The sequence below is a fragment of the Hyaloscypha bicolor genome (assembly GCF_002865645.1).
Source record: "Hyaloscypha bicolor E unplaced genomic scaffold K444scaffold_15, whole genome shotgun sequence".
In the NCBI taxonomy this organism is placed as follows: Eukaryota; Fungi; Ascomycota; class Leotiomycetes; order Helotiales; family Hyaloscyphaceae; genus Hyaloscypha; species Hyaloscypha bicolor.
Window position 1 is genome coordinate 950,333 of NW_020194517.1, and position 18,697 is coordinate 969,029.

General features: G+C 36.3%; 3 protein-coding genes across 3 annotated transcripts; 2 read left to right on the forward strand and 1 right to left on the reverse strand.

The window, feature by feature from the left end:
* Nucleotides 1–3,830: 3,830 nt before the first annotated feature.
* On the reverse strand, nt 3,831–6,127 carry K444DRAFT_624585 (uncharacterized protein; the record flags this gene model as incomplete). The annotated part of the gene is made up of 7 exons (XM_024882419.1): nt 3,831–4,865; nt 4,916–5,017; nt 5,075–5,299; nt 5,367–5,400; nt 5,462–5,546; nt 5,740–5,779; nt 5,876–6,127. The coding sequence occupies 7 exons, from the start codon at nt 6,125–6,127 to the stop codon at nt 3,831–3,833; spliced, it is 1,773 nt and encodes a 590-aa protein (XP_024742974.1).
* Nucleotides 6,128–6,841: 714 nt separating this feature from the next.
* K444DRAFT_624586 (uncharacterized protein) lies at nt 6,842–7,949 on the forward strand (the record flags this gene model as incomplete). The annotated part of the gene is made up of 3 exons (XM_024882420.1): nt 6,842–7,065; nt 7,497–7,605; nt 7,821–7,949. The coding sequence occupies 3 exons, from the start codon at nt 6,842–6,844 to the stop codon at nt 7,947–7,949; spliced, it is 462 nt and encodes a 153-aa protein (XP_024742975.1).
* A 931-nt stretch (nt 7,950–8,880) lies between these two features.
* K444DRAFT_607487 (uncharacterized protein) lies at nt 8,881–9,681 on the forward strand. Its single transcript, XM_024879187.1, has 2 exons — nt 8,881–8,948; nt 8,998–9,681. The coding sequence occupies exon 2, from the start codon at nt 9,001–9,003 to the stop codon at nt 9,307–9,309; it is 309 nt and encodes a 102-aa protein (XP_024742976.1). The 5' UTR covers nt 8,881–8,948; nt 8,998–9,000; the 3' UTR covers nt 9,310–9,681.
* The last annotated feature ends 9,016 nt before the right edge of the window (nt 9,682–18,697 follow it).

Genomic DNA, 18,697 nt, shown 5'->3' on the forward strand with positions numbered 1-18,697 from the left:
GAACCCTTCTAATCGGAAGACCTGGGGTCCTCCCCTAATGATTTTCGAATGAGATCAGCTGAGAACTCCCAAGGGCTCTGTTGTACTTGGCGGTTCACAAAGTTAATCGCAAAAGGAGAACTGGAACGAACTCAAACCAGAGTAGGCAGTATTACGGAGTACGGAGGACATGGCTCGTCGTCAACTCCTTTGTCCAAGTCTTCGAGACAAGACCCTCGCTTGGCTAACCATTTTCCTTCTAGTGGTGGCTAGATCAAAGAGAGCGAGCCGGTGTACTTTAGCATTCGTCCCCTTCCGATAACTGGTTACAGTCCCTTTCAACTTTGCTCTCTTCCAGGAAAAGTTCCAGAGGAAGCCTTCACCACGTGCACAGGCCAAGGGGAAAAAGTAAAACGACCCCCCCTCCTCCCCCCCGGTGTCGATTTGGGGTGTCGATGGGGGCCACATTAACCGAAATCAGCAAGCGTTAGCAGGTGCGCGTATTGCATTCTCTGCTCTAATGGCTTGTTATTGTCATTATCATTTCCAGAGAAATTTAGTTATATTGCAATTAGTCAAAATAAATAAATAAAATTAGGGTCTTATAGGCTTATAATAATGCATATTTCCTAACAATCTCTAGTAGAACGGGAAAATATAAAACGATACCTCCCCAGATATAAATTAGGGGATATTAATTGGGGGGTGTTAATTGAGGGGTATTAATTAGGGGTGTTGACCTTAGGAGAGCCTGAAAATTTAGCGATTAAGCACCTGGAACTTATTTGCCTCGTACGCAATAATCGCCTCGCTCATCCCATATCCAAAAACTAGAGCTCTTATATATAAACTTATACGAGTAATTATTTAGACATTATTAAAACTCTAAAATCTATTAATACTCCTATTTCATACCCGCGATAGGGGAAGAGAGGTCTTGGGGGGTTTCTTAGTAATAAACTCGGGAAATGCCAAGCGCTAAGCCAAAAAAAACAAAAAAAAAAAGCTTCTGCCATCAACACCCCTAATAGACACCGGGAGGGAGGAAGGGGGGTCGTTTACCTTTTTCCCGTATCTTTCGGTAAAATTTAACCACGTAAGACTTCCGGGCGTGTCGTTAGCAGAATTACAGCCTTGACTGAGTAGCTTTCGATGGTACCACAGAAGCATGAACTTTGAAGGTGGATTCTCGAGGATCAAAATCTGCACACCAACCAAATCAACGAAGGTCCCAGTCTCTCCACAACAAAGAACCTTAACTGATTGTACGATAGTGACTCGAATAGTGACTGATCTAGAAATTGGCAAGGTATAGAGGCGCTGCAGCTTCGCCAGGACGAGTGAGGATGGGTGGGGCCTGATTTCTAGATTCAGTCGCCGAGCTTTCGACCACAATTTACGGACGTTGGTGAGTTCGATGAGGCGGCGCACTATCTACTTCAAGTCAGCATTGAAGTAACCTGGACGGGACCGTTAGGGGAAGAGCTCTCAAGACTTCGAAATCCCTGCCAAGGTAGCGGCTCGTTGCTAGCGAAGTCTTAACCAAAAATACTGGAGGCTTCTTAATGAAGAGGTCGCGAGTAATGTCAATGTCTTGGCAAGGGGGAAATGGGTTGTAAACAAACAGAAGGCCGCCGAATCATTAGACGAGCGTCGCAGAAAGAAGGAGCAACAAGAGAAGACAATAAGGGACAAGGAGCTCATTCGAAGGTTCGATTCTGCTCAGACCGATGCACAAGTTTTACTCGTGTTCGACTCTATCATGACCAGGATGAGCTGGGACGACACCAAAGAGCCTACAACACTCAATGACCTCTTTAACACTGTTCTCATGATGGTGGATGATGACGATGATGATGCAATGCGATATTCGACAGATGAAGTTGCAGTGGTCGCTACAATCGAGAAAGAAATTGGGGAGGCTCGGAGCGACTACTGGATGGATCTCGACATGCTCGCCAACGACGAAGGATAAAACCACTCGAGAAGAATGACGCTCAAGGAGCGTATGTCGATGCTATTATCGATATCCAAACTTACATCAAATTTCCGGATTTACGAGCAGACGTTGTGGAGGTTGTCATTAAGGAAGAGCTCATTGTAAGTCCTGATCCTGTGTTTCGAAATCCATAACTAATTTTCAATAGGTCAAGGAGGAAGATACGAATGAAGTACAAGGATCGAATACTGCAGTACTGGCCATTTCACCAGCCACAGTTCCAGGCAGTTCCGCCCCCTCAGCTCTGCTGCCTGAGATGTTATCCTTTAAAGTGCAGGCTAGAAGAGGGTGAAATCGACTTTACAGGGCCGACAGGATTTACTGAGCTGCTTGCAGTTGCACATGAACTTGCTAAACTAAACGGGGATGGATCACGGGGAAACATCCCTGGACAGAATGCAGTTGCTCCCGTTGTCACTCCATCGACTGCATCACTATCATAATACGTTTTGGTCATGGAGAAGTCTATTGTTATCATGTATACGCAAGTCTTCAAGTTTATTCTTGAACTATAAACGAATGCAATTGCATCAAGACATTTTGCAGGAAGTTCAAGTGTTGTCTGTCTATCTTTGGGGGCGGCTGAAAAAAGGCAGCCTCACTTGTGGAGCCTACCGAGTGGTGGGTTGTATAGATTAAAATATGTTATTTTGTTGTAAATTAGAGACCTCTGACCGCGATTGAGCTGAGACTGCTAATGAAGCCCGACAGCTTGGGATTAGCATAGTCTCAATAGCCCTCGCGGTCGTAAAAAACGAGGTATGCTCTGCCACAGATAACTGAGCGAAAGCCAAGTTTCTGGGTCCCCCGGGACGTCTTTTGCTTCTTAAATCTAGCTCAGCATCTACTTCTGGCTTGCCCAAATCGTGGTTTGGTGGGTCTCAGTTCAATTTTTGCGACTCTTTTTTCTTCTTCGTCGGACTCACTAAAATGGGAGAGCTTATTAAGCGAGCCCCTGAAGAAGATTAAGCGAGGATCCCCGGTTTCGAAGTCTTCCTCTTCCAGCCTTTTGTTAGGAGATTGATGCAATTAATCGAGGATTAACTTGATCTTTGTGGAAGTTTAACTTTATTAACATACCGCTATTGCGGGTGGAATGCAATATATATAAGTCCCAAATTTCCCCGGAAGTGCGAGACGTACTTACGTACTTGGAAGCATTCAAAGCCCCGAGACCGTTGAGCATCGAAAGATCTGAGAGACAGTTTGTTGTCAGATTTACACTTGAGAATTACGCGATCAAATGAGATCTTGACGGACGCCTAGAGGAAGGCAAACATGCACAATGAATAAAGTGCATCGACGTTGGACGGCAGGTGTGTGGTTTCACTGGCGGCCGTGTGAAACGACATACAGAGATCGAAAGATCCCCTTCTATGCAACACAGCTTCAACGTGTCAACGATTGAGACGAGGCAAGCAACACGATGTTGCACTTGACATCACCAAGATACCGAGATGCAACATCAAGACTAATTACGCAGCGGAAATCGTCAGATAAACCGCTGTGACTTGCAAGTGTAGCAACACGACTAACTGCTGCCTCCAACAACCGGCCACCACCCAAAAAATCTGCCTTCAGAAATGCGCTTGATCAGTTGCCTCCACCATTACCTCATTCTCTCCAGAGAATGGCCGTGGCCAAAATACCATAGTTGTACAATACGTCCAAATTGAGACAGCAAGAAATCGCACACTATCTTCTGTACCTTTTGAATGATTTTGTCTTCGCTTCTCCCAGAATAATGAACCGAAAACACCATACCGCCTGCCACGCGGGCTGTTTAAACCTTTAAACAATGCAATTCGAAATCTGATACGCAGTATAATGAAAATTGTAGAATGGTGAGGTTTTATGCTGCGGGGATGCTCGTGTTTGGAAGGCGGGGAGGAGCCGAGCTTTGGACTTCGATCGGTGGAGGCGGGTAAGATGATTGATAGGGCGAAGGGACGTATGTATGTCCATTCACGAGTGATCCGCCGGATTGTGAAGGTAGCGAGTCATCGCTGTTGGCGGCTTGGCTGCTTTGCGATCCTCGCTTTGACACCGGGCTGCTGTGTCCATAAGACGACTCAGACGGATCGTTGGGAGTATACAAACTCTCGCTATTGGATGATTGGTACAGCTCTTGAGATTGGGAATTCAGGATCTGTCCGGAGCTGTAGGCCATCTGCGATGACGGCAGGGATTCGGGGCTGCTGCTCGATATCGGAATATAGGAGGATTCATGAGGGGTTGCATTGCTATGGATTTTGAGACTATTCAACATGCTGGCGCTCATCAAGCCATTGTAAGATTGATATCCTGGCTGCGAAACCGGCTGAAGGCTCTCTGGGGTTCGCAAGAACGATCCTTGTGATTGACGATTGGTTGCAGGAATCGGGAGCATACGATCATTGGTTGTCAATGGTGTAGGGAGCGAGGTTGTAAAACCTGGTAATGAGAGGCTCTTAGGCTCAGGGCTGATGGCTGGGCGCAAAGGAAAGGAGGTGCTACCGTGATACGGCAACTGGCCATGATTGTAAGCTGAATCTGGTTGATCCACGAACAGCGACGTCTTTGGAAGCTGAGGGGTCGGAGTTGTCCAGCCTCGTCCTGCGGACGTCGTATAGTTCGGCATCGCCATGTGTTCAGATGGAAGCAGTGAATAAGATGAGCCTTGAAGACCGTAATCAACGTTTTCCTCAAAGTCATTGTATGAGTAGTATGACTTGATTGGAAATTGGTACGCCGGTATGGAATTGTTGCGATATTGATAGGGGTCAAGACCCAGTCCATAAGATTGCGGGCCGCATGGAACCATGCGGCAGTTCAAACGGGATCCTGGAGAGAGGTCATAATCATAACCCGCGGATTCGCTCTTCATCTGGGCTTCTGTTGATGAGACCTACAACAAGGTAAGCAAGGACAAAATCGAAGACAATCAGATCTTTTTACCCTCAAGAACTGGCACTGCTCGTTTCCGGCATTCTTGCAATTTGAACACGGACCGCCTTGATCACCGCTGCATCGAATCTTGCGCTTCCGGCAACGTCCACACTAAAGGTTGCATCAGTATTCTTATGGACGCCAAGAAACATACGCTCAGAGACTTACTGCAACAGGGATTCTGCTTCTCGGTCGAGTGTTTGAGTCGTTCTCTGAAGCTTGATCGCCATTTCGATTCTCGGGGCTACCTAAATGCGAGATTCGAGAAGGAGAATAAAGGCCATGTGCTGGAGGTAGGTCTCGGTCATGACTTAAAGGATAACCATGTCCACGGCCACTGAGGCGCCGGAACGGAGCTTCTTGATCATCAAATATGGCTCGAGTCATCACCATCTGGAAGGATGTTTTGTCAGTTTGCTGAATGATTCCCCAAGAATTAAAGATGCAAATCTCATCTCACCTTCAGGATTCTTGTCTTGTTGTCAGAGATGTATCTGGGAAAAAGATCAAAAAGCACAATGATTATTGTGCAGTCAACGAGTGTGAAAAGGATACTGTGCCAGGGAGAATTGACTACTGTAGTAAATCGCGGAATAGTCCGGCAAGGCGATGGTGACCGCTTTAAGTGTGACTTGTTTGCCTACAGGAGTTCAGCAGTAATCTTGCCTCGATTTCAAAAGCATGCGCAAGCAAGATCTGATGCATCACAATTTTCTCCAAGTAGACTCCAGTGGAATAGTGCAATCTGCAAGCAAGAGATTCATGCAGCCTTGGAGAGATTTTGTAAGCTACGGGAGGTTGCAGGATGGGGCGTGCTCACGCATGGCACTTACTACGGATCAGGCCACTGATCTGCAAAGCCCATCGGCAGATCTAGCAAACAGAGCTAGTGTCTTTGATGTGGAGAGTCTCGACGAGGCTCTCAAGGGTCTGAGTTGTTTGGACGAGCTGAGACTGACTGAAATATACCCTGACGAATGGATTCCCAAGTTTTGGGCAGAACGAGACTGTCTCGATTTCATGAAACACAGTCCCGGCAGACAAAGAATGTGGGGCGGTGGGGGAGGAGAGGGGGGCCGGTGGAGGAAGAGTACATGAAATATGACAATCTTGAGTCTCAACTGTAGGGTGGTAGGGTGGAGAGGACACTTTGAGACTCAATTCATATGCCACAATCCGGCCTTCATATCCTTCATCTCTAAATCTGAAAGACAAACCCATCTACCCGGAGAACCTTCCGAGTAAGCTTTTCCTCTTCTAGCTAGAGATACAGAAGTGAAGTGACATAAAACGATCCAAGCTAAGGAGCATGGGAAAGGAAGCAAACTCTGGACAAGTCCCGGAATCCTAACGGTGACTGTGCTACAGAGAGCAAACGTAGACTTGTATCACTCTGCAACACAAGATTGGCAAACTGCAGCCATTATCATCGAATCCTTTGAATGCGCCTCAACAATCATGCAGCTATAATTCAGCACATGCAAGACAGCACATCTGATGCAGAGCCAGCATGATTGCATCCTTGCCCCAGTGACTCTCTTTTATTTAAACCCAACGGCTGCCGCACCTGAGATAAAACCGTGGGGCATCGACTCTTGACCGTTTGATGATTGTCACAAGACTGCAGAACTTGGTGTATGCACTCACTTGAACGAAGTCTAGTCACTTCAAGATGCAATCACAGCGAAGCAAACCTAATCTGTCGCTTTTACACTTGTATCCAATCAATCGCAGACATCCATGGGGATCGCATGTTTGCTTGGATCAACCACAGTGAGGCTAGCTCAGCCACCATGCATCACAGCAGCATCAAATTCAGAATTTCAACATACACAAAATGCTGTAGAACATATTCTGCAGCTGGGGGATCATATGGGCAGACGGAGGCAATTCCTTGGAGGAGACGTCATGGACGGGCACATCTAATTGAAAGCAATGCAACCTGTAAGTGGCAAGGAAAAATATTGCCGCAGTTACGTTCCAAGTTATGAGAGTGGTACTTATGAGGGTAGGATGGGAAACCCGGGGATGTTACAGAGATTCTACAGAGATTCTGCAGCGCTCGCGGCCGTGGTCGCTGCCACAAGGCACCACATTCTCAGATTCCCAACACCCCTGACTCTCTGGCCTTCTGACCCTTGCCGATGTCTCTTTAATCAGTAGGTAAGGTTTGGAGTGAAATCGTGCACCTGGTCTGTGTTGACCAACACCAGGCATCAGTTGTCAAGTGAAGGACACCGTCTCGACTCTACACAGGCTGAGAATGAGTACAAGTTTCAGTGAAGTTCGAGAAAACTTCCGTCTTCAATATCTAACTGAGTTGAAGGCGCGGGAGCCTCCTTAGCATTGGCCTCGTCACACAGAATCTGCGTAAAAGTTTCACTGCAGCACTTTGCATACCTTGCGGTCAAGAGCATGTGAGCAGGATTATTGGCTTAAAGTCATCGGTATGCCGAGGGTGAGGCCAGTGATACAAGGCCGGTTCGGGATTTCTATTGGGAGAACGACTGCCAACTGGTCGAATTTCACACCAAACAGCACATCTCAAAACCTTGTTTGCCTCTCCATGCTATACTGGAATGATATACAGCTTGACCTTCAGCGGTCTCAATTTTTTTGTCAAAGCCACCATTACGTTTTCCGAGAATGTCCAGGCTTGCAAAGAAGGATTCAATGGCCGAGCTGTGGTCCTCGAGCCGGTACGTGTTGTATATGCAGAGGAAGCCGCACCGGCCTCTTCTCGGTCAATTCCAAGATTCCGATGCATACTGTGCGATGCTGGACGTGCTGGAGAATGATGCAGGGCCGGTACGAGTCGAATCGACGGAATGCCACCCTGGGTATGCACACACTATGGCTGCGTCGGAAGTCTAATCCGCCGTCTCCTGATGTCTAATTATACGTTGACTCTCAGTTCATATCTCTGACCGGTGTGGTATCTGTGGCGGGCACGTGGGAGATCCATGAGACTACGGACAATTTGTTGGATTCGCGGCGGCTGGCTGCATTCGGGACAAAGGAAGACGTCTCGAGCATCACTTGAAGTATGCACAGTCCCGTGTGCCTTGAGACCCCATCCAATAATTTCTTTTCATCTTCCAAATACTCGGTAATCGTTGGACAGGGTGACATTAAAGGCACATGCCGTGGATAGGAGGAGTGCAGAGAAGTCGACCTGCTCAAATTATGTAATGACGTAAACAATTTGAAGTATCGAATGTTCTTTGTCTAAGATGCTAGAGTTTAGGTAAGGGAAGGTTTCTTGCTGCAGTTAATCAAGGCAAAGGAGCCGGATCAGGAGGAAGCTGGGGTCCTGCTCGTCACCTTGAAATGGCGTCTAGCCCTTGAGCACGTCTCTCGGACAACCCGATCTCCCACGCTCGTGCAAGATCATCTGTCCGAAGAATTAGGAGCCAGTCGGGTTCCATGCCAGAAGTCACAGCATTGCAGCGTTGAGATTCTGGGAGATCGTTTTCAAGGATCTGGCCCACGGATAGAGAATGCGGTGATGCCAAAGTAACCCCTGGCACGTGACTCGAAAGTCCTCGACGACTCGATGAGAGTGTTCGCAAAGGAGGTTGGCAGGCGTCCGTGAGGCCGAAGGATCAAGGGGTAAAACATTCAAAGATCTCAATGATGCTCGTTCTGATTGGCCTGGCAAATTTGAGATCGCGTTGTCCTAGAGAATGCAGAATACTCGGTCATTGGCACGTTGCCGATTATCGTGACCTTCTTGCGTTGGAGGATCCATGGCTCAACATCCGCTTGAAATTTAAAGGGCAATAGCCACTGGTCTCTGTAGAAAACTTAGGCACCGAGAGGTATCAACACTTGATGATGGTTCTGGTGGTTGTGCTTTGATGAAGATTGTGGTGGAGTGATGAGGATCAGGATGACGCGCTTACAGTAATATGCAGAAACTCCCTGTTTTAGCGAGTTTTCGACGAAAAGCGGTACACTTAAAAATGGGTGCACCAAAAGTTACCTAAATTATCTTCAACCACCAATTGCTCCACCAAACCACGTCCGAATTAGATAAGAAGTGGATCAATTTACTCCCCTAAAGTAGCTCTTGCTAATAATAAGAGTAGATTATGGCACCTTACCTAAGCCCGCGCGAAATCGCAGCCATCGACGCTATTGTAGCACAACCGAATCACCCCGATTTGCACGAGATCGCAACCCGATTTAATACTACCTACGAGACTATACGATATCGACGGTATCAGATACAGGTTCGGAGAGCTCTTGGCTGGGATCCACGGAAAAAACCAGGCCGGCCATTAGTAATTACGCCAGAGATGGAAGAAGCGGTAATGGAGCATGTTCTGAGATACGTCGACATTTATCAGGAGGAGATTATCGACTTTCTTTATAACGAATTCGGTATTCAGCCTTACTAATCGATAATCTTACGCCTTTTGAAGAAATTGGAGGTTATATATAAGAAGATTAAGGCGGTAGCGGCGGAGCAGAACCAGGAGCTCCTTGAGCAGTAGTACGATAATTCGCGATTTTGGAGAGCAGATCAGATTGTTGCTATTAACGAATCAGCTTTTAATAAGTATACTGGATATAGGAAATATGGATAGATACCACAGGGCTTACCTGCGGAGATAAAGATACTCTTGAAGCGATCTCCTAAGTGGTCCCTCTTACCGGTATATATGATTAATAGGCACCTTGATCCTTTGGTTTATTAGAGTAATATTATAGCCGAGATATTCGAAGATTGGATGGAAAATAGAATACTCCTGCAGTATAATCCATAGCCGGTATAGTACGGCAGGCCGTACTCGTCGAAAATCATGTTGTTTTGGCAGTTTTAAGGTTTAGGTTATATAGCAAAGGCCGCAGCCTTTTGCACGTGACTTGCGGAAATCACATAAGAAAGCTGGTTTTTCTGTAGACTTAGAGAATAATCCTTTATAAGTATTTAATTAATTAAGCTTTTATATACTATATACTATTTATACTTTACTATTTATGCTTTTGATTTGTTATTTTGCTATCAAGTCACATTTTGCACTCTGGTATACTTTATATGGGTTTTTGTCTTATTACAGTTTCCCTTCTATATATTTTATAGTAAGTAATACAGGGAGGATAGAAACTTCATAGTTAAGGTAATACTCTTATAAAGTTCTGAGGGGTGTCTATAAGGCGGATTATTAGCTTAGCAAGTTAGGGGAGAAAAGGGCTATTGTAATGCCTTGAGCCTAAGGCCAAAATATTAAGAATATACGAGCATTAATCTCAGTATCTTATATTAATTTCCGATATATCTAGTAACTTGAATACAGGTTAGCTGCAAGATATAGTTACTAGTATAGTATATAGGGATAGTAGAAATAGAGACTAACTATAGAAGGAAAAGAAGCAGAGGAAATAGAATGAGAAATATTATACTAAGATAGTACAAGTCAGACCTTAGTTGGAATCAGACTTTAGTATTCGGAAATGAAGTTATACTATTGATTTGTATATTATTTTTAGTTATAGTAAAAGCCGGAATTAAAGTAGCTTTAATCTTAGTAATAAAGCTTGCTCCTAAGTCCGAAAAGGATACCCAAAAGAGGAAATACTCTTAAATTCAAGTAGAATAGTAAACTGGAATCGGAAATAAGAATCGAAAAGAAATCGGAAATAAGAAATCGTATAGATAAACTAGAGAAGCTTCTAGAGAAAGAAATAGATACCAAATAGAAAAAGAAAAGAGAATTCAGAAAAGTTAGAAAAATTAGTAAAATTATATTTATTATTTTTATTATTATCTTTAATAGTATTAATAGGTATATCTAGTTCGGTGAAATTAAGGGAAAATACTATAGGTATTAAGCCAAAAGAATAGGAAAGAGAATATAAGTAATAGAAATAAGACTAGAAAAGCTATTACTTTATTATTACTAATACTAAAACTTGAACCTCGACTATATCTGTTATTATTAACCGGTTTCTCTCTAATTCCGGTTCCTAAATTAAAAGATATACTTAAACGGGAAATTAGCCCTTTAGGAACCTTATTAGTAGAAGTTTTAGATATAAAAATTCTATAATTAACTATAGAAGAGATTATTAAGATTAATATAGCTAAGAACAAATATATACTAGTACCGGATTTAAATCTGCTATTTACGAAAGCTCCTGAAATACTATAATTTTAGGAAAATAATATCTCTATATTCTTAGAATAATATATAGATATATATAAAAACTATTATATTTCTAATAATACTAAAAGAGAAAGAATTATCCGTTATATCTTTCCTATTTATAAGAATTAGATTAAGGCTATACTAGAATACTATACTAATAATCCGAGAGATTACTAAGAGACTAAATTCTTTAAGGCCTTACTAAAGGAATTCCAAAAATATAACTGGGAAATACTCAAAATTAGCTATAACTTTCTTAATTAGATTATTATATAAGCCCAGAATAAAAGAATCTTATTTAAGTCTTATATTAATATATTTAATAGAATATTAAAGGAATTACTAAAGAGAAAAGAGATAAATGAAATTATTTAGTATCGAGAATTTATAAGAGAATTATCTATTCTAGTAAGAGATTATATTCTTAAGAATATAAACTTCGAGCCTATAGATATTTCTACCTATAAATATAATAAGATATATAAGAAGGTAATAATATCTTATTAGTATAAAGAAAAGAAATATTATTTTAATATTACTAATAACCCAGATATATCCAGATTTAGATAAAAATACTTGGATATAGTAGTCTATAATATAGTTCCCAAACTAGAAGATAATTATTTCTTACTAGTTCCTTCTATTATATTTCCTGAAACTACTATAGATATAAGTAAGAGAAGAACCCAGCCTATAGCTAATTATATAAAACCTACTAAAAGTAGTAAACTTAAAAGAGATAATATTAACTAGCTAGTAAAAAGTCTGGAAAAACTATCTATTACTACTATAACTTAAGAGAACCTATAAAAATAACTTAATATAGCTACTATTATAATTCGGGAAGATATCTATAGCCTATTTATATAGCCTAGCTAACTATAGTAAGTATAATAGTATTAATAGCCTAATAAATATAATTTGAATCTTTAAAAAAGATATACTAGAAATTATAATAGAAGTTATAGAAAATACTATAGTAGCTATAGTAATTAAGCTAGAATAAGTAAAGGGTCTAGATAACTATATTCTAAAGGAAATTAGTCTCAAGTATAATTAGAAAATACTATTTAAGTTAATATAGTCTATAATATAAACCTAGAACTAAAAGAACGAATTTGCTATAGGTACTATAATAGGGATAAGAATAATAATATTAATCCAGAATATATCTATATTTTTTGGTTCTATTACCTACTAATAGAAGAACTTATAAATTATAGATATACTTACCGATTTAATAGAAGATAATATAAAGAGCTATTTAAGCCTAGATAAGAAAGTATTTCCTTTTTCCTTACTAGTAAATACTAGTAGTTTAACTAAATTATTTCTTAAGTCTAAAAAGAAGAATTTAATTATAATTTAAATATTTGATTTAAAAATATCTAGAGATTAATAGAGGATATCTAGTTTATTAGATAAGAAAAAGAAAAGGGAACTAGCTAATCGGGATCCATATATAGGAATAAGTAAGTTATATCTAGGGAATCTAAATAGCCGCTTTACCTTAAAGGAAATTATATTAGAATTACTAATATTTCAGGTTCTAAAATTAATAAATAGTACTAAGATTTGGCTATAAATAGTATTTCTATTAATATTATAACGGGTTCCTTATTAAGGAAAAAGAGAAAAGAGATAGAAATAGCTAAAGAGGTTTTCCGAAAATAAACTAGAGTAAAAGAAAAGCTATTTTATATAAGAGGCTAGAAGAATATTATTTCAAGAAATAATAGATAAGGAAATAGCTTAGCTAAGGATATAGATATTAATACTTCCGGAAATAAATAAAATAAATTAGGGACCTAATATATTCTTAATTATAATAAATATAAAATTCCTAAAATTAATAATATTCTAATAAAACTATTAAAGAAAGTAATTATCTTATTTCCGAAGATTTAGAAGGAAATAAGAATACTTATTAATACCTTAAAAATACCAGATCTAGCTACTATATTTTAGAACTAATAAATCAAGAATAATACTTCTTATCTTACTATTTTATAAATGGGAAATACTATTATATTAAGTATAATTAGATATACTAGGAGATTTATAGAACTAGTAGCTATAGCTTATATAATAGATAAAATATTTAAGGAATTAGAAATACTAGTTTAGGTACCTAATACTAATAGAATTATTTAATTTAAAGGTAATAGTATTAATATTCGAATATTACTGGCTTATAAATATATTATATAAGCTCTATATCTCCGGTTTGTATTTTGAGAACTTTAAGGAAGTATTAAATATAAAAGAATAATTAATACTAGAACTAAAATTAATATTTTCTCTAAAAAGATCTCTAGAAATATTAGTAAAATAGTATATAATACTATAGATTATTAAATGTTTATTACTATTAGAATAGAATTTGGATTTATAGAAATAGTAAAGCTTAGAACTAAAGTTATAAATAGAGTAAAATATAAAAATGCATTTTTCCTAGTTAAAAAAGTTTTAAAAATCCTATTTAATTAATTATTCTTAGTAAAAATAAAAATAAAAATTATATATAAAAGTAATAGTTTATAGAATAGGAGGTTTACTAATCCTAAAAATAACTAGAATACCTGTATTATTATAATAGTTCTATTTTTAAAGAATACTAGAAAATAGAAGAAAGTAATAGTTCAAAAATACTAAGCTCCCAGAATTAAAAAATTAAGTAATATAGAATAGGAAACTAAAGGTAAAGAAGAAAAATAGAGCCTGGTATTATAACTAGTAGTAATATTAAGGGAAATAGAAAGATACCGGAATTTCCTATAGATTCTTTTATTTTAGGTTTAGGAGTTCAGGAAATTAATAATATTTTTAGAGAAACTAAAGCAAAAAAGGCTCTAATTAGAATATTATTAAGAGTAATTCCAGAATTAATAAAAAAAGAAATAAAAAGAATATTAAATAAAGATATTTCTAAAGAAGAAGTAAAGTAGTATTTTCTAATAATAAAGAAATATATTCCCGAAGCTAAGGAATATTAAACTTAAGACTAGAAAGAATTCTGGAATATATAGGAACTTAAGGAAGATATATTAAAATACTAGATAAAAAGATATTCTTTATATCTAACTAGGAAAAAGCTAAGTAAGAAGGTTATAAATTCCGGAGATTAGATAAAAAAAGTACTAGAGAAAATAACTATAGCTTTTAAAGAAAAGAATAATAACTATAGTCTATTTCTAGTTATAGGAATATATAAAATAAAGAATAAGAAGATTTAACTAGTAGATACTAATAATAGAACTAAAGAAGGCCCTAGTAAATATCCGAACTAGTTTAAGAGATCTAAAGCTAGAGAATACCTATAGGAATATACTAGGAAATATAAAAACTACCTTTTACTAAGGATATTAGCTATTCCAAAAGGTTTATAACTTATTCCGGAATATCTTAAATAATTAAATATTAGTAACTGGCTCTGGGAAGAGGAACTGGCTATATTCCAAGAATTAATAATTAATTAAGAAAGTATAATTATATTTAATTAGAAAGAAGTAAGAAAAGTTTATAAAAATATTAGCTTATTTATTCTAATTAAGACTATTAAGTATAAAGCCTAGTAAAAGAAGAATTTCCTATATCCTAAAGTTCTAGTACTAGTAATAGTAAAAATACTATTAGAATACTTGTAATGGCTATATATAATGGCATATAAACAGGTATTAGATATTATAGATCTAGTTTCCTATTTTAGGTAAAGCTTGTAATCGGAATTATACGGGTAATCGGAATCGTACAGATTATATGGGATTGTATTTCCTAGTTAAGTAAAGTGCTTTATAGGCTTGGCTAAGTACTAGGGAATATATAGGGAGACGCTTCTAGTTTTGGAAAGGAGTATTAATTAGTCTTTTATTAGAATTAATTCTTGGAATTAGTTATACTTGCAAGTATTACTTTATAGCTTACTTACCTTAACTACTTGTATATTACCCTACTATTATATACCTTATATTCTAATTAATCCAACCTTTGGGGAGCAGTTTATTATAAGGTAGTTAAGCTATTAATAGACAAAATATTAATAGCTGGAGTATTAACCAGGAGAAGTGCCTCTACTACTACTGGGGTAATCCAACCGGGTATCTAGGGAAGTGCCCAGTCAAGTACTCTTCGTACTACCTAATTAGGAGAAGGAAGTAGAACTTAGATACCCCTAGAACCAGCGGATAGAATAATAATAACGGAGAAATTAGTAGCGGCTTGCTATTATATTACTAAGTTAGAAATAGAGATATAATAGAAAGAAGATCTGAAGGAGCTAGAAGCTCAGATCCATTATCTTAAAAACGTTCGGATACCCGGTATAGAACCCGTTATACCTCCGGCGGTACCTTTGGTTCAGAGGGCTCCAAAAACCCGAAAACTGCCTATTTACCGAGGAAAGAGTATTAAAAAAGCCCAGGACTTCTTCTATTAGGCAGAGTTAAAATAGTATAAAGACGGCAGGATTACCTGGGCTACCGATATAGTAAAGGTTATATATTATACTTCCTGTTTTAAGAATATAGCCAGGGATATCTGGAAGTATAGGGAGCAATTAGTAGGCATTAATACTACGGATTAGGAGACCTTTATTGAATTTATAAAGGATTCTATCTTGGATCCGGAGAACTATAGTAATAATATCTTTATTAAGTTTAAGGATACTAAATAATGGCCAGGCTAGAGTATCTAAAGCTTTATATCTTATTTGAATAGTCTATTAGATAACTTAAAATATACGGGTTTACTATAAGAGTAGAATGACTTGTTTAGTAGTTTGAGGCAGGAGATTTAGGACGAAATTAATTATTAAGGGAATACTCTATAAGAAAGAGAAAAGCTTATTTCTATAGCTATAAGAGTTAAGAATAATTTGAACCTATTTACTTAATAGGAATATAATAATAAGCTAATAGGATAATAAAAGAAAGGAAATAAGAAAAAAGAAAAAGGGGATAATAAAGGGAAACGGAAGAGAAATATATCTCTATTATAAGGTTTATAAAACCGGAATAGTAAAGGTATAGTAATAGGATCTAATATAGTACTTATATCGGGATCTATAAGACCGGATATAATTTGCTTTATCTATTAGAAGAAGGGTTACTATATTACTACTTGTTCTAATTAAGGGAAACCGACTTATTATAACTATAATAAATCTGGCTATAAAATATATAAGTATCCAGAACTAAAGAAGCCAGGAAACGGATATATCTTATAGTAGTTATATTCGTTTATACTATAGAAGGCAAGGCCCCTGAAATAAGAATAGTAATTAAAGTTACTATTAAAATAATAAAAGATAAGTAAAAGGTTAGAATATTAATAGATTCGGATATAGAGGCCAATTATATAAAGAGGAGATTAGCTTTAGATATAGGTATTCTATTAATATTAAAGGCAACTCTCTTATTCTTACTAGAGGAAAGAAGAATCTATTTATATAGAAATTATATTTTTGGAATTACTACTAAGGATATACTAGGGAACTAAAGGAAAGCTAATATATATTTTATATTATATAATTTTAATCTGAACTATATTAATATAATATTTGGATTCCTATAACTCTATTAGATTAATTCCCTGATTTTCTTTAGGGAAATAATATAGAGATACCAGATTCGACTATAGAAAATTAAAGTTCTAAATATTAGAAAGTTTACTAAAATAGTAAAATATAAGGTATATATTTTTCTATTAACTACTTATCCTATAATAGATAGCTAAAGGATTATTACTATTACTACTAATAGAATAGTTATACTTTCTAAGAAGTATTAGAATCTTTTTCAAGTATTCTTTATAGAGACTATAAATATATTATCCGACTACTATATAATAGAATATTATATAGATCTGGAACTAGGATTCTAACTACTATATAGTTCTATATATATTTTATTAGAAAAAGAGCTTAAAGTCTTTCGGAAATATCTTAATACTAGCCTAGAAAAGAAATAAATTCATTATTCTATTAGTCTAGCTAATATCCCAATTATATTTATTCTAAAGAAAAAAGATAGCCTATATTTATATATTAATTACCGGGGTCTAAATAGGATTACTATTAAGAACCGAATACCGTTACTATTTATTAGTAAGACTATAGATAGGCTTTATAAAATAAAGGTATATATAAAGCTAGACTTAAAAAATACTTATTATTAGTTATAAATATAGAAAAATAATAAATAGAAAATAGTATTCCGAATATATTATAGATATTTTAAATACTATATTATACTTTTTGGATTATCTAATACTCCGGTAATATTTCAGGTATATATTAACTATATACTAGTAGGCCTTATAGATATTATTTATATAGTTTATCTAGATAATATTTTGATTTATTTAGAAGATCCAGAATAGTATATAGTAGTAGTCTAATATATATTCGAATAGTTATAATAATACTAGCTCTTTATAAACTTGGTAAAATACGAGTTTAATATAAAAAGGATAGAGTTTCTAGGGTTTATAATTAGCCCAGATAGTATAGAAATAGAAGCTAGTAAAATTATAGCTATTAGGGAATAGCTGGCCCTAAAGAATAATATCCGAGAAGTCTAAATATTCCTGGGTTTTACTAATTTCTACTAAAGGTTTATCTATAAATATTTTAGAATAGTAAAAGAATTAACTAATTTATTAAAAACTAATAGAAACCTATAATATTATTTTAGCTAGATAAATAAGGTAAATAGGGCTTTTAAGGAGCTATAAATTATATTTATAATAGTATTAATTCTTTATTATTTTAATCTAGCCTTAAAGATTTATATAGAAACAAATACTTCAGGATTTATAGTTATAGGTATAATTTCCTAGCTTTTTAGTAAAAGAGTAAAAGCCAGATAATATCCTATTACTTTCTATTTAAAAAAGATAACTATAATTAAAAATAGATACGAGATATATAATTCTAAACTCTTAGCTATTATTCTAGTATTCCGTATCTAGTAATATTACCTAATATATATCTAATATACTATTATTATTAAAACAGATTATAATAACTTGAAATATTTTATAACTAAAAGAAAACTAAATAGTTAATAAATAAAATAGGTAGAGGAACTAGCTATTTTCGACTTCGTTTTAGAATACTGGCCGGAATATAGTAATTTTGCTAATAGGCTATTAAAAAGGCCAGACTTTATAGCAGGTATAAATAAAGATACTTTACTACTTATATTTTATAATAAGCTATAAAATATAGAATAGAAAGCCCTATAGATAGTAGTAATAGGATATTATACTATTTCTATAATACTATAATTTAAGGCCTAGAAAAGAGGAAATAGGTATTCCTTAATTAGTAAAATACTAAAGAATTCTAAAAGAAAAGTTTATTTTAGTAATAAAATAGTATTAAAGATACTACTACTTAAGCCTATTACTAGTATAGCTAGTTATAAATAGTATATACTACGGATTCTAGCTATATAAGTAGCTGGGTCCGAAATAGTATATAAGGAAGGCAGAGAGATACTATTTAAACTACTATTATAGTACTAAAGGCTTAATCTATTAGTATAATACCAGTAGTATAAATAGTTCTTAAAAAGGACCTTTACTAGAACTATTAAGACTTAGGAACTTAATATATCTGGATTATTAAGATATT